Source organism: Lepidochelys kempii, chromosome 28, assembly GCF_965140265.1.
Source record: "Lepidochelys kempii isolate rLepKem1 chromosome 28, rLepKem1.hap2, whole genome shotgun sequence".
Lineage (NCBI taxonomy): Eukaryota > Metazoa > Chordata > Testudines > Cheloniidae > Lepidochelys > Lepidochelys kempii.
Genome location: NC_133283.1, coordinates 790956 through 805330, shown reverse-complemented (window position 1 = coordinate 805330; position 14375 = coordinate 790956). Strand labels below are relative to the sequence as shown.

The 14375-nt window shown below is 67.9% G+C and overlaps 1 protein-coding gene and 1 long non-coding RNA gene across 5 annotated transcripts in view; both read right to left on the bottom strand.

Moving 5' to 3' along the window:
- The window catches only part of KDM6B (lysine demethylase 6B), a 30340-nt gene extending 29885 nt beyond the window's left edge, over positions 1 to 455 (bottom strand). Inside the window, 1 exon segment of the mRNA XM_073326454.1 lies at positions 452 to 455. Coding sequence (XP_073182555.1) covers positions 452 to 455 — 4 coding nt within the window.
- Positions 456 to 2944: 2489 nt separating this feature from the next.
- LOC140904294 (uncharacterized) overlaps positions 2945 to 14375 on the bottom strand; it is a 30986-nt gene continuing 19555 nt past the window's right edge. For all 4 annotated transcript variants that reach the window (XR_012156489.1, XR_012156488.1, XR_012156490.1 and 1 more), the window contains exons 2-3: positions 13989 to 14124; positions 2945 to 3035 (exon numbers count right to left, since the gene is read on the bottom strand). This is a non-coding gene — a long non-coding RNA (uncharacterized lncRNA). The remainder of the gene's footprint in view (positions 3036 to 13988; positions 14125 to 14375) is intronic.

Below are 14375 nucleotides of genomic sequence, written 5' to 3'. Positions count from 1 at the left end.
AGAGGTTTAATGGGGGGTCCAGGTCGGGATGGGGTTCATGGGGGGGAGTGGGTCCAGGAGAGGGTTAATGGGGGGGGTCCAGGCTGGGATGGGGTTCATGGGGGGAGTGGGTCCAGGAGAGGGTTAATGGGGAGTCCAGGTCGGGATGGGGTTCATGGGGGGGAGTGGGTCCAGGAGAGGGTTAATGGGGGGGGTCCAGGCCGGGATGGGGTTCATGGGGGGGAGTGGGTCCAGGAGAGGGTTAATGGGGGGGTCCAGGCCGGGATGGGGTTCATGGGGGGGAGTGGGTCCAGGAGAGGGTTAATGGGGGGGGTCCAGGCCGGGATGGGGTTCATGGGGGGGAGTGGGTCCAGGAGAGGGTTAATGGGGGGGGTCCAGGCTGGGATGGGGTTCATGGGGGAGAGTGGGTCCAGGAGAGGGTTAATGGGGGAGGTCCAGGCCAGGATGGGGCTCATGGGGGGGAGTGGGTCCAGGAGAGGGTTAATGGGGGGGGGTCCAGGCCGGGATGGGGTTCATGGGGGGGGAGGAGTGGGGCCAGGAGAGAGTTAATGGGGAGGTCCAGGCTGGGATGGGGTTCATGGGGGGAGTGGGTCCAGGAGAGGGTTAATGGGGGGGTTCCAGGCCGGGATGGGGTTCATGGGGGGGAGGAGTGGGGCCAGGAGAGGGTTAATGGGGGGGTCCAGGCCAGGATGGGGTTCATGGGGGGGAGTGGGTCCAGGAGAGGGTTAATGGGGGGGTCCAGGTCGGGATGGGGTTCATAGGGCGGTCCAGGTCGGGATGGGGTTCATGGGGGGAAGGAGTGGGGCCAGGAGAGGGTTAATGGGGGGGTCCAGGCCGGGATGGGGTTCATGGGGGGGAGTGGGTCCAGGAGAGGGTTAATGGGGGGGTCCAGGTCGGGATGGGGTTCATGGGGGGGAGTGGGTCCAGGAGAAGGTTAATGCGGGGGTCCAGACCGGGATGGGGTCATGGGGGGGAGTGGGTCCAGGAGAGGGTTAATGGGGGAGGTCCAGGCTGGGATGGGGTTAAGGGGGGGGAGGAGTGGGTCCAGGAGAGGGTTAATGGGGGGGTCCAGGCTGGGATGGGGTTCATGTGTCCAGGAGAGGGTTAATGGGGGGGTCCAGGCCGGGATGGGGTTCATGGGGGGAGTGGGTCCAGGAGAGGGTTAATGGGGGGGAGTCCAGTCCAGGATGTGATTAATGGGGGGGAGGAGTGGGTCCAGGAGAGAGTTAATGGGGGGTCCAGGTCGGGATGGGGTTCATGGGGGGGAGTGGGTCCAGGAGAGAGTTAATGGGGGGGGTCCAGGCTGGGATGGGGTTCATGGGGGAGAGTGGGTCCAGGAGAGGGTTAATGGGGGGGGGTCCAGGCCGGGATGGGGTTCATGGGGGGGAGTGGGTCCAGGAGAGAGTTAATGGGGGGGTCCAGGCTGGGATGGGGTTCATGGGGGGAGTGGGTCCAGGAGAGGGTTAATGGGGGAGTCCAGGCCAGGATGGGGTTCATGGGGGGGAGTGGGTCCAGGAGAGGGTTAATGGGGGGGGTCCAGGCCGGGATGGGGTTCATGGGGGGGTCCAGGCCGGGATGGGGTTCATGGGGGGGAGTGGGTCCAGGAGAGGGTTAATGGGGGGGGTCCAGGTCGGGATGGGGTTCATGGGGGGGAGGAGTGGGGCCAGGAGAGGGTTAATGGGGGGGTCCAGGTCGGGATGGGGTTCATAGGGGGGTCCAGGCCGGGATGGGTTCATGGGGGGGAGGAGTGGGGCCAGGAGAGGGTTAATGGGGAGGTCCAGGCTGGGATGGGGTTCATGGGGGGAGTGGGTCCAGGAGAGGGTTAATGGGGGGGGTCCAGGCCGGGATGGGGTTCATGGGGGGGAGGAGTGGGGCCAGGAGAGGGTTAATGGGGGGGTCCAGGCCAGGATGGGGTTCATGGGGGGGAGTGGGTCCAGGAGAGGGTTAATGGGGGGGAGTCCAGTCCAGGATGTGATTAATGCGGGGGAGGAGTGGGTCCAGGAGAGAGTTAATGGGGGGTCCAGGTCGGGATGGGGTTCATGGGGGGGAGTGGGTCCAGGAGAGAGTTAATGGGGGGGGTCCAGGCTGGGATGGGGTTCATGGGGGAGAGTGGGTCCAGGAGAGGGTTCATGGGGGGGTCCAGGCCGGGATGGGGTTCATGGGGGGGAGTGGGTCCAGGAGAGGGTTAATGGGGGGGGTCCAGGTCGGGATGGGGTTCATGGGGGGAGTGGGTCCAGGAGAGGGTTAATGGGGGGGGTCCAGGCCGGGATGGGGTTCATGGGGGGGAGGAGTGGGGCCAGGAGAGGGTTAATGGGGGGGTCCAGGCCAGGATGGGGTTCATGGGGGGGAGTGGGTCCAGGAGAGGGTTAATGGGGGGGGTCCAGGTCGGGATGGGGTTCATAGGGGGGTCCAGGCCGGGATGGGTTCATGGGGGGGAGGAGTGGGGCCAGGAGAGGGTTAATGGGGAGGTCCAGGCTGGGATGGGGTTCATGGGGGGAGTGGGTCCAGGAGAGGGTTAATGGGGGGGGTCCAGGCCGGGATGGGGTTCATGGGGGGGAGGAGTGGGGCCAGGAGAGGGTTAATGGGGGGGTCCAGGCCAGGATGGGGTTCATGGGGGGGAGTGGGTCCAGGAGAGGGTTAATGGGGGGGTCCAGGTCGGGATGGGGTTCATAGGGGGGTCCAGGCCGGGATGGGGTTCATGGGGGGGAGGAGTGGGGCCAGGAGAGGGTTAATGGGGGGGGTCCAGGCCGGGATGGGGTTCATGGGGGGGAGTGGGGCCAGGAGAGGGTTCATAGGGGGGGTCCAGGCCGGGATGGGGTTCATGGGGGTCAGGGCAGCCCAACTGAGACCCAATGTCTGTGGGGGAGGGGCAGCTTTGCTCCTGGCTCCGCCCCCAGGGCCGGGGTTAACCCCTTCCACCCCACCGATCCCCCCACCGCCCACCTCTTGCGCAACTCTCTCCAGGAATCCGGCCAATCACGCGGCACCCCTCCTCTGGCCGCCAATCATCGTCCCCATCCGTCCCCTAACGCAGCCTGCAAGAGACCAATGGGACGCCAGACAGTCACTGCGGGGCGGGGTCAAGGACCGGGAGAGCCAATGGGAATCGGAGGCGGAGCAAGACACAACCAATGAGGTGAGTCTGCTGAGATGCCAAGGTGGGGGCGCTTCAGGGGGGCAAACCAGGAGGAACAGCTGGGGAGAGCCCTGGGGCGGGACTGAGGAGCAGTGGGGGGGCTGTGGGGCAGGACTGAGGGGCAGTGGGGGGGCTGTGTGGTGGGACTGAGGGGCAGCAGGGGCCGTGGGGAGGGACTGAAGGGCAGTGGGGGGGCTGTGGGGCTGGGCTGAGGAGCAGTGGGGGGAGGGCCGTGGGCAGGGCCTAGGGGCAGCAGGGGGCCGTGGGGCAGGCACACAGGGCAGACGAGATGTCACAGGGTGACAAGTGCAGCAAACGACCCATCCATGGGCGCCACCCCTCGCCCCACCCCCGTGCAGCAGGTGGGAGGTGGGGGGGGAGCTGCGGGCCCCGGCTCTGCCCCTCCCCTAGCTCCGTGACTCACCCCGGCCCTGTCCCACCAGACGGATGCCGCCCAGACGACCCCTTCCCGCCCCCCCGGCCCCGTCTGGTTCTACCGGAGCGGGGCAAGGGGGCGGTGGGTGACAGACGTGGGGCATGTTGGTGGCGGGTGACGCACACGGTTGGGGGGGGCAGGAAGGGGGGGGGGCAACGTATGCTCCCAGGGGAGGCCCTGGGGCACCAGCTGGCACCCGGCACACGCCAGTGACATGCGACACCCATGGCACACGGAGGCACCCACCACGCTCCAGCATGCCAACCGCATGTATCAATGATGCACGGCCCTGCCTGTCACATGTGGACACGCCAACAACACGCCAACAACACAGACACGCCGACCAGTGCTGAGGACACGTAGACACGCCGGTGACACGTGTGCCGGGGCCACGCCATGCACTCGAGGCCCCCCGACTCTGCCTCTCACTTTCACACGCACATGCGTGAGCTCCTTGTGCACGGCGGCACGCTTGTGAGCTGCCCGTTTACACATGTGATCGCTCCGAGCCCAGCTGGGCACACGCACTCGGCACATTCACACTCGCTCCCCCCCTCCCGGCCTGTTGTCGTCATGGCCCATCCTGTGCTGTGGGAATTTCGGGGCTGGCCCATGACGCGTGTGTGAGAGGAAGTGTGCAGGGGGATTGTGCAGCACGACGCCCGTGTCAGACGCTCTCGCTCCCCCCCCCCCGTGACGGTTTATTCACATCCCGTCCCGCCGGCCGTGGGCTGCCAGACCTGGGGGGCACGACGGGGGGTGAGGGTGTGAACGGGGGAGCCAAGGCAGCGGCGGAGGGAGGGGGGGAAGATGGGCCCACAGGAAACCACTTTCTGTGCAAACAGCTGGACACACACACACACACACCAGCAGGGGGCAGCGCTGCGTGAACACACACACACACACACACACAGACACACCAGTAGGTGGCAGCAGGCCCCCCCACCCTCTCGCTCTGGGGCGTGGCACTAGTGACCGGCCGGGCTCCCTGTGAGCCCTGGCGGCGGTGGCGCCGGGCGTGGGCGGAGTCAGCCCGGGCCGTCCCGCCCCCTCCCCACCGCGCCTGACGGAGGGAATCTCCGCCCCGCCCACGCAGGCCGGGAAGCCGAGCCGGGCCTGCCGGCGGCTGCCAGGAAGGACGGTGGCACCTCCCCGTGCCCCACTGCCTGCCGCCCCCCAAGCCATGGGGCCGGATGGGCGCCCCCTAGAGATGACAGTGCCCACCCTGCCCCATTGCCAGTTGCCGGGGGAGTTCCCGGGGGTGGGGCTGGGAAATGACCCTCTTCCTTCCCCTTCACGGCTACGTTCTCCGAAGCGGCCCCGGGTTCCTGTCTCGGTTCTGCCTTTACTAGAAAAGGGAAGCAGCCGCCCTGACTCACGCGGGCCGGGCGGGGGGCAGGGGGGGTAGTGATAATGAGTGTGCAAGAGCAGATGGTTGTGAGCGTGCCAAAGCGAAACATGCATGCAAACCGGCTGCCGACAGCACGGGCCGTGCAAATGAGTGTGCCACCGTGACAGGGCACCCCTGTGCAAAAGTGACCCTGCATGGGAGGACAGTGGCACGGGTATGCCGGTGCAGCTGAAAGAACGCGTGTGCAAATGTGCATGCACAACTGACTGTGCGTGTCCGTGGGTCTTGCCAAGTGTGCGAGACCAGGTGATGGGTGCAGACGTCAGTTATTGGGTGGGCAGGTGCATATAAGAATGTGTGGGCCAATGCAGCTGTCAGGGCGCGTTCACACACCCGTGCACATGAGGGGCACCGGTAGGTGTGAGTGACCAAGCGCGCGTGTGGCCAGTGCACCGGGGCGTAAGCAGAGCCATGCACAAGCCAGCGGGGCCGCACATCTGTCCGGGTGTGGGTGTGCAAACCTGCTGAGCCTTGCGTGTGTCGGCGAGAGTGCGCACAGCCGAGTGTGAGTGAAGGGGGAGTGAACGTGGGCAAAGGTGCGCGTGTGGCCGCAGTGCCGTGCAAGGGGAAACGGGGCACTAGGAGGAGGGGGACCCCAAGGGGCTGATCCGCGTGTGTGCGCATGGGGCGGGGCAGTGGGGCCTGGCAGCACTAGGGGGAGGGGCCTGTATTGGCTCCGCCTCCTTCTATGTGTCAGAGGTGGGGGAGTGCTGGGGTGGGGGGTTCCCTCCCCGCACGGAGACCTTCGCACGCATGGAGCCAGACACGCACGCGTGCACCGAAAGGAACGCCCATGTGAACGCACACAGCTGGGTGTACACCCCCCTCCCCGACCAGCCCCTCCCCATGTATCCCCAAGGGGGGCCCCACGATCCAAACCTGCCCCCCCCCGCATGCTCCGAGCTGTCCCCCCTGCACTCCGGGCACCCAGCCCCCCTCCCCCGTGCATCCCCTCGCACGGCTGCCGTGAATCCGGCTGCGTGGCTTTAATAGTGAAAGCCGAGCCTGGCCCCCCGGGGGTGGGGGGATCCAGCCCGGCTGGGCCTGAGAACCCCCCCGGGGAACGGGGGAAGATTCACTGACGACAGACAGCGGGGAACCCCCACCCCCTCGGGGGTCAGAGTCACGTCCGCGCTGAGTCAGCCGCCTGGAAACCCACGTGCGCAGGGAGCAAAACCACCCCAGACCCGCACCCCCCACCCCCGGCGTCACACAACCGGCGACAGAGAGAGACACACACCCGGCATCACACACACACAGCATCCCACGGTAACCGGGCACCATGAGAGAGAGAGACACACAGCACCGCACACAATACCGGAAGGTGTCACACGGTGACGGATAGTGTCACCCGGCGACCTAGACACACACAGGGTCACACACACAGACACCCCCCCGCAGCCCCACAGAAACACTGTTACACACACACAAGGACAGGCCCCCGACACGGTGACACACAGACACAGTGACACAGACACAGCATTTCACACACACACACAGGCAGACTCGCACGCCCCGTGACCCACACACACAAACTTTGTCTCACACACACAGAGTGAGCCATATGTAGGCAGAGCCATACACCTGGGGCAAAGTGACACACGGGCAGACCCCTCCCACAGTCACACACACACACAGTGACATACACACACAATCACTGTCATACACAAGGGCTGACCTGCACACATGGGCAGACCCACACACCGACACAAACACGGTGACACACAATCCCTGTCACACACATGGGCAGACCCACACACACAGTGACACACAGACACAAACACAATTACTGTCACACACACACACGGGCAGACCCGCACACACAATGACACATAAGGGCAGATCCGCACAAACACAGTGACACACAATCACTGTCACAAACACGGGCAGACCCACACACAGCGGCAGACCCACACAGGGACACACACACACGAGCTGACCCCCCCCCACAGTGACACACACACACATGGGCAGACCCCCCCATCACACAGTGACACACATGCCCAGCACTGGGAAGCATGGGGCTGGGGGGGGGCAGCAGTCGGGAAGTCCCTGGCCCCCCAAGGGTTAATAGCTCTGGGATTCCCTCCTTCACGTGTGTGGGGGGGGCGGGGACATGGCACATTTCCAGCCCCCCCAACCCGCACGCACACACACAAACAGCATGTTAACATGCTGGGTACAACCGTCTTGTAACGGCTACCCACAACAAAACACTCCACTCTGCGCCCTACGCACACGCTGGGGGACACACAAGGACACGGCAGAGAGAGACGCACACATTTGGGACGCACAACCACACACCAGAGACACCGGCAAGAGAAAGTCACACACGCACCTTCCCCGCACTGTCTCATTGGACACAAAAATCACAAACTAGAGACGGACAAACTCACAACACACGGGAGTCACATGCGAGTCGAAGAGAAACACAACCACACACAACACACTGGAGAGAGACAAAAATCACAGCCCGGCAGTGGGAGGCCACACAGTCACAGACGCGCACACCATCTCTCGCCCCCGAACACAAAACACACACACACACAATCACACTGTACTTAGACAGACACACTGTCGACACACACACTGTCTTTTGAGTCACACACACACTCACACTGTCAAAACACACACACACACTGGCCTTCGAGACGCACACAATCACCCACAAACACACACACACTGTCAAGACACACACACACAGGCCTTTGAGACACAATCACCCCCCCACACACACACCCTGGCCTTTGAGACACACACAATCACTCCCCCCCCCCCACACACACCATCCTTTGAGACACACACACACACTCCCTCAGTCCCTCCACACAATCACACCCCGCAAAGTCACAGACCCAGGAGGCCTGGGGGGGTCCCGTCACCTGCACTCGACTCACACCCGGTGCTCCCACGAGGGAGACACAGTCGCACACGCCCGTGGCGACGCGTGGGGAGGGTTCCCGGCCCGGCCTTACCTCCTGGCCTCCGTGGGGCAGGCGCCCGGTGCCCCCTTCCAGCCAGCTGTGGGGGGGGGGACAGGGGGCGCGTGTGGGTCCCAGGCCCCTCCTGGGGGGGGGGTCGCTGCGGATGGACGGACAGGCAGACGCTCCGTGTGCCGCACTCCCCGGCTGCCGGCTCCCGACTGGCTCCGGCGCCCGCCCGGCTCCTCCTCCCACCCCCCCCCAGCCCGGGGCCCCCCCCGCCCGCCGCTGTGGGGGGGCCCAGCCCCACGGACACACCGTGACTCAGCTGCCCCCGCCCCGTCCCGTTTAAAGAGCCGGGGTGACATCATCCCCCCTTCCCCGCCCCCCTCTTCCTCCCGGCCTTGCCCCACAAGGCTCCCAGCCGCCCTAGCCTGCCCCCCGCACCCGGCCCTGCCCCACATGGCTCCCACCTGATCCAGGCTGCCCCCTGGGAATCCTGGGGCCCTGCCCCACACAGCTCCCACCCAATCCAGCCCGCCCCCTGGGAATCCCGCCCCCCACCCTCGCTTCCCTGCTTCTTGCCCTAGAGAAAGAGGCGGGCACACACACTGGGAGAGCCGCACAGACACAGAGCCACAACCACACATACACACAATATCACATACACACCGGGAAGACATTACACACACACACACACACTAGGGAGACCCACACACAGACGGACACAATCACACGTCCAATATCACAGACAACTCACACAAGAGACACAATCCCACACATGCACAAACACACACACACTGAGTCACAGCCCCACGCACAATAGCACAGCCACAATAGACATAACCACACACAAAATCACTCACACAGGAGACACAACCACACACCCACAATTTCACAGACACACATGCCAGGAGATGCACACACACAGAGCCATAGCACACACACATTATCACCAACGCACACACTACGGAGACCCACACACAGTGAGACACAATGACACACCTAATGTCACAAACAACATATGCAAAAAACACAATCCCACACCTGCACAATCACTCACACAGGAAACACGAACACACACACACTCACACTGAGTCACAGCCCCACACACGAGACACGACCCCAGAGAGAATATCATACACAGGACACACAACTGCATGCACAAGCACACACAGGGGCAACACACTAACACAAACACCACCACACACAAATGGGAATCACTGAACGGCGGTGTGAGGGTTTCACCCCGGGACCATCACCACGGTATCTGGGCACCGCCCACATCCCATCAAGCATCACAGGGAAGTCAGGGCGTAACCCCCCTGCCTCTCCCCCCCAATTCTGGCCTTTTCACAGTCCAGGCTCTGCTTGGGGCAGGGCTGGTTTTGTGGGGTACTGGGGGGGGAGCGGCTGAGTTAAAGCCCCATAGCCCCTCCCTCAGCCCCACAGGGCAGTGTGGGAAATCAGCACCTCCACCATCCCTTTAACCCATTGCCTACCAGGGGAGAGCGCCCCCTGCTGAGCCCCCTGCCCCACTCCCTGCCCCCCAGTGCCGCCCTGGGGACAGCCTGTCCTGCCGGGGAAGAGCGCCCCCCTGAGCCCCCTGCCCTGCTCCCTGCCCCACAGTGCCCCCTAGCGCCCCATGGGACACTAAACAACTGCACTGAGCTACTCACTCAAATGCTGGCAAATGATGGGTTAATATTGCTCGATTGTGGTTCTGGACTGATGAGTACGGGGGTGGGTGGGAGGCGGCGGGTCGGGAGTGAGTGGCACCGGCAGGGCTGGGGGGCAGGGGCTGTGGGTCGGGAGTGAGGGGCACTGGCTGAGCTGCGGGGGGCGGGGGGGCCTGCGGGTCGGGAGTGAGGGACACCGGCTGAGCTGCGGGGGGGCTGCAGGTCGGAAGTGAGGGGCACCGGCCGAGCTGCGGGGCGGGGGCTGTGGGTCGGGAGTGAGGGGCACCGGCCGAGCGCGTGGCTGGATGGAGCGTGGGGTTAACTCCGGCGTGGAGCCTTTTAAGGTCATGGTGGCCGGGGCGGGGGGGGGCCTGCGGTCTTTGGGGGCGGAGGGGGTGGGCGTGGGAGCGTGATTCATTTGTTCTCCCCGTTAACGATTACGCAGAGGAACCTCCCGCCCCCCCGTGGCCCCACGCCTTTCCAGCTGCCAGGCCCCACGCCAGGCGGCTGCTGGGGGGGGCGGCTGCTGGGGGTGGGGGACAGGGAAAGTGAGAGTGCCAGGGATTGTGTGTCACATCGGTGCCCGGTGTGCGACCACACACGAGAGACGTGCGCACGGGCGGGAGGGTTACGAGCGTGTGTCCCGAGCCGTGCCCACAAGTACCCACCCGTGTGCAAGAGAGACGGGGGCGTGCGAGAGACAGAGACAGTTCACGGGTGCGGGCGCCCAGGCAAAGGGGCAGCAGGGGGCACGGGGCCGGGCGGGGTCCCAGTAACACGGGTGATCTTGGCGGCGAGCCGGTGGCGTGGGCACCACGGCTGCCCCTGGGCATGTGCCCAAACCTCCACCCCTGAGCGCGCGGGGGCCTGAGCGTCCGTCCCGGCGCTTGCACGAGCCTGTCCGTGCGAGTCTGCCCGTGCTGGGAGGGCACCTCCGGGCGTGGGCCATGCTGCCTGTCAGCGGCCACCATGCAGGGAGAGGTGGTGGCAGGCGGCGCGGGGGGACGTGGGGCGTGTCCTGCCATGGGGCAGCTGAGGTGCTGGAGGCAGGGCCCGGCGGGGAGGGCAACCCAGGGACCCCTCGCCCGGCGCCAAGATGCGGCCACCTCTGGGGCGGGGGCGGCAGGCGCCCCAGGGACCCCTCGCCCGGCGCCGAGATGCGGCCACCTCTGGGGCGGGGCGGCCGGCTACCCAGGGACCCCTCGCCCGGTGCCGAGATGCGGCCACCTCTGGGGCGGGGCGGCGGGCGACCCAGGGACCCCTCGCCCAGCACCGAGATGCGGCCACCTCTGGGGCGGGGCGGCTGGTGACCAGGGACCCCTCCCCCGGCGCCGAGATGCAACCAACTCTGGGACAGGGCGGCCGGCTACCCAGGGACCCCTCGCCCGGTGCTGAGCTGCACCCAACTCTGGGGCGGGGCGGCCGGCTTACCCAAGGACCCCTCGCCCGGCGCCGAGATGCAGCCACCTCTGGGGCGGGGCGGCGAGCGACCCAGGGACCCCTCGCCCGGCACCGAGATGCGGCCACCTCTGGGGCGTGGCGGCGGGCGACCCAGGGACCCCTCGCCCGGCGCGAGATGCAGCCACCTCTGGGGCAGGGCGGCGGGGACCCAGGGACCCCTCGCCCGGCGCCGAAGATGCAACCAACTCTGGGGCAGGGGCGGCCGGCTACCCAGGGACCCCTCACCCGGTGCTGAGCTGCACCCAACTCTGGGGCGGGGCGGCGGGCGCCCCAGGGACCCCTCACCCGGCGCCAAGATGCACCCAACTCTGGGGCAGGGCGGCCAGCTACCCAGGGACCCCTCGCCCGGTGCCGAGCTGCACCCAACTCTGGGGCGGGGCGGCGGGTGACCCAGGGACCCCTCGCCCGGCGCCGAGATGCGGCCACCTCTGGGGCGGGGCGGCAGGCGACCCAGGGACCCACGCCCGGCGCCGAAATGCAGCCACCTCTGGGGCGGGGCGGCGAGCAACCCAGGGACCCCTCGTCTGGCGCCCAGATGCGGCCACCTCTGGGGCGGGGCGGCGGGCGACCCAGGGACCCCTCGCCCGGCGCTGAGATGCGGCCACCTCTGGGGCGGGGGCGGCGGGCGCCCCCAGCGACCCCTCGCCCGGCGCCGAGATGCGGCCACCTCTGGGGCGGGGGCAGCGGGGACCCAGGGACCCCTCGCCCGGCGCCGAGATGCACCCAACTCTGGGGCGGGGTGGCGGGTGACCCAGGGACCCCTCGCCCGGCGCCGAGATGCAACCAACTCTGGGGCAGGGCGGCCGGCTACCCAGGGACCCCTCACCCGGTGCTGAGCTGCACCCAACTCTGGGGCGGGGCGGCGGGCGCCCCAGGGACCCCTCACCCGGCGCCAAGATGCACCCAACTCTGGGGCAGGGCGGCCAGCTACCCAGGGACCCCTCGCCCGGTGCCGAGCTGCACCCAACTCTGGGGCGGGGCGGCGGGTGACCCAGGGACTCCTCGCCCGGCGCCGAGATGCGGCCACCTCTGGGGCGGGGGCGGCAGGCGACCCAGGGACCCCACGCCCGGCGCCGAAATGCAGCCACCTCTGGGGCGGGGCGGCGAGCAACCAGGGACCCCTCGTCTGGCGCCCCAGATGCGGCCACCTCTGGGGCGGGGCGGCGGGCGACCCAGGGACCCCTCGCCCGGTGCTGAGATGCGGCCACCTCTGGGGCGGGGCGGCGGGCGCCCCAGCGACCCCTCGCCCGGCGCCCAGATGCGGCCACCTCTGGGGCGGGGCAGCGGGGACCCAGGGACCCCTCGCCCGGCGCCGAGATGCACCCAACTCTGGGGCGGGGTGGCGGGTGACCCAGGGACCCCTCGCCCGGCGCTGAGATGCGGCCACCTCTGGGGCGGGGCGGCGGGTGACCCAGGGACCCCTTGCCCGGCGCCCAGATGCGGCCACCTCTGGGGCGGGGCGGCGGGTGACCCAAGGACCCCTCGCCCGGCGCCAAGATGCACCCAACTCTGGGGCAGGGCGGCCAGCTACCCAGGGACCCCTCGCCCGGTGCCGAGCTGCACCCAACTCTGGGGTGGGGCGGCGGGTGACCCAGGGACCCCTCGCCCGGCGCCGAGATGTGGCCACCTCTGGGGCGGGGCGGCGGGTGACCCAGGGACCCCTTGCCCGGCGCCCAGATGCGGCCACCTCTGGGGCGGGGCGGCGGGCGACCCAGGGACACCTCGCCCGGCGCCGAGATGCAACCAACTCTGGGGCGGGACGGTGGGCGACCCAGGGACCCCTCGCCCGGCGCCGAGATGCGGCCACCTCTGGGGCGTGACGGCGGGTGACCCAGGGACCCCTCGCCCGGCGCCAAGATGCGGTCACCTCTGGGGCGGGGCGGCAGGCGACCCAGGGACCCCTCGCCTGGCGCCGAGATGCGGTCACCTCTGGGGCGTGACGGCGGGTGACCCAGGGACCCCTCGCCCGGCGCCGAGATGCAGCCACCTCTGGGGCGTGACGGCGGGTGACCCAGGGACCCCTCGCCCGGCGCCAAGATGCGGTCACCTCTGGGGCGGGGCGGCAGGCGACCCAGGGACCCCTTGCCTGGCGCCGAGATGCGGTCACCTCTGGGGCGTGACGGCGGGTGACCCAGGGACCCCTCGCCCGGCGCCGAGATGCGGTCACCTCTGGGGCGGGGCGGCAGGCGACCCAGGGACCCCTCGCCCGGTGCCCAGATGCGGCCACCTCTGGGGCGGGGCGGCGGGGACCCAGGGACCCCTCGCCCGGCGCCGAGATGCGGCGACCTCTGGGGCGTGACGTGGGGGTAGTGAACAGCCGCACACTAGCAGCTGGGGGACGAGTGGGGGGCTGGGGCTTTCCTGTGGGGTGGTCCCCACGCTCCTACCTTTGCGTCTCTCCCCCACAGGGGCCGAGCTTGCGACGACAGGAGGGTTTGGGGTGGAAGCGGCCCCCCGCCCCACGGCTACGCCCGGGGGTTGCCCAAGGCAGGACGGGCTGACGCAACAGGGAGGAGCTTGTGCAGAGCGGGCAGGACCGGGCACGGGACAGGAAGGGAGGGCACAGGGCGGGGGGAGAGGCTGGGGGGCCAGGCTGGGGCAGCCCAGCTGGGGGTCAGGAGGGTGCCCCGGGGCAGGCTCCGACCCATGGCCACGCGACCTGGGCCTTGTAATGACTGAAATGGACAAGAGACAAAACGTGATGCCCCCCAACAGCACGGAGCCCCCAGCCCAGGTCCCCCACATGGGACAGCGCCACCCCTGAGCCCCCCCTACAGCACAGGGTCCCCCCCAGAGTCCCCCCCGCAGCACAGCACCTCCCCAGAGCCCACCCCCCGGCAGCACAGCACCCCCCATTGAGTGCCCCCCCAGCAACATCCCATCCCAAGGGTGGCGGGGGAAGGTCTATGGGGAAGCCAGGCAATATGGGGCGTCAATCACTCACCGCAGTGGGAGGAGCCTCGTCTCCACTCTCTCATTGGCTGGGCCCCGCTCCGGGTGCATTCGGCTCAGACCAGTAGGTGGGGCTGGGGAGGGGGGGGGCTAGGCCCCAGCCATACTGCGGGGGGGGCGCACTGGTCCTGCAGGGGGGCGAGACAGACGGTTAGAGAGGGGGCCGTGGCGAAAGCCTGCGAGTTACCCCTCCCCCACCCCGGGGCAACCCCCATCCGCAGGGGCATGGTGGGAACCCAGGAGTCCGGGACAGAGCCGGGATCCCCTCCGCGTCCTGTCAGACTGGCACAGGGTGGAGTGCCAGGGATCCCCGTTCACACCGGCCCACAGCGCTCTTCCCCAGAGGTGGCCGCATCTCAGCGCCGGGCGAGGGGTCCCT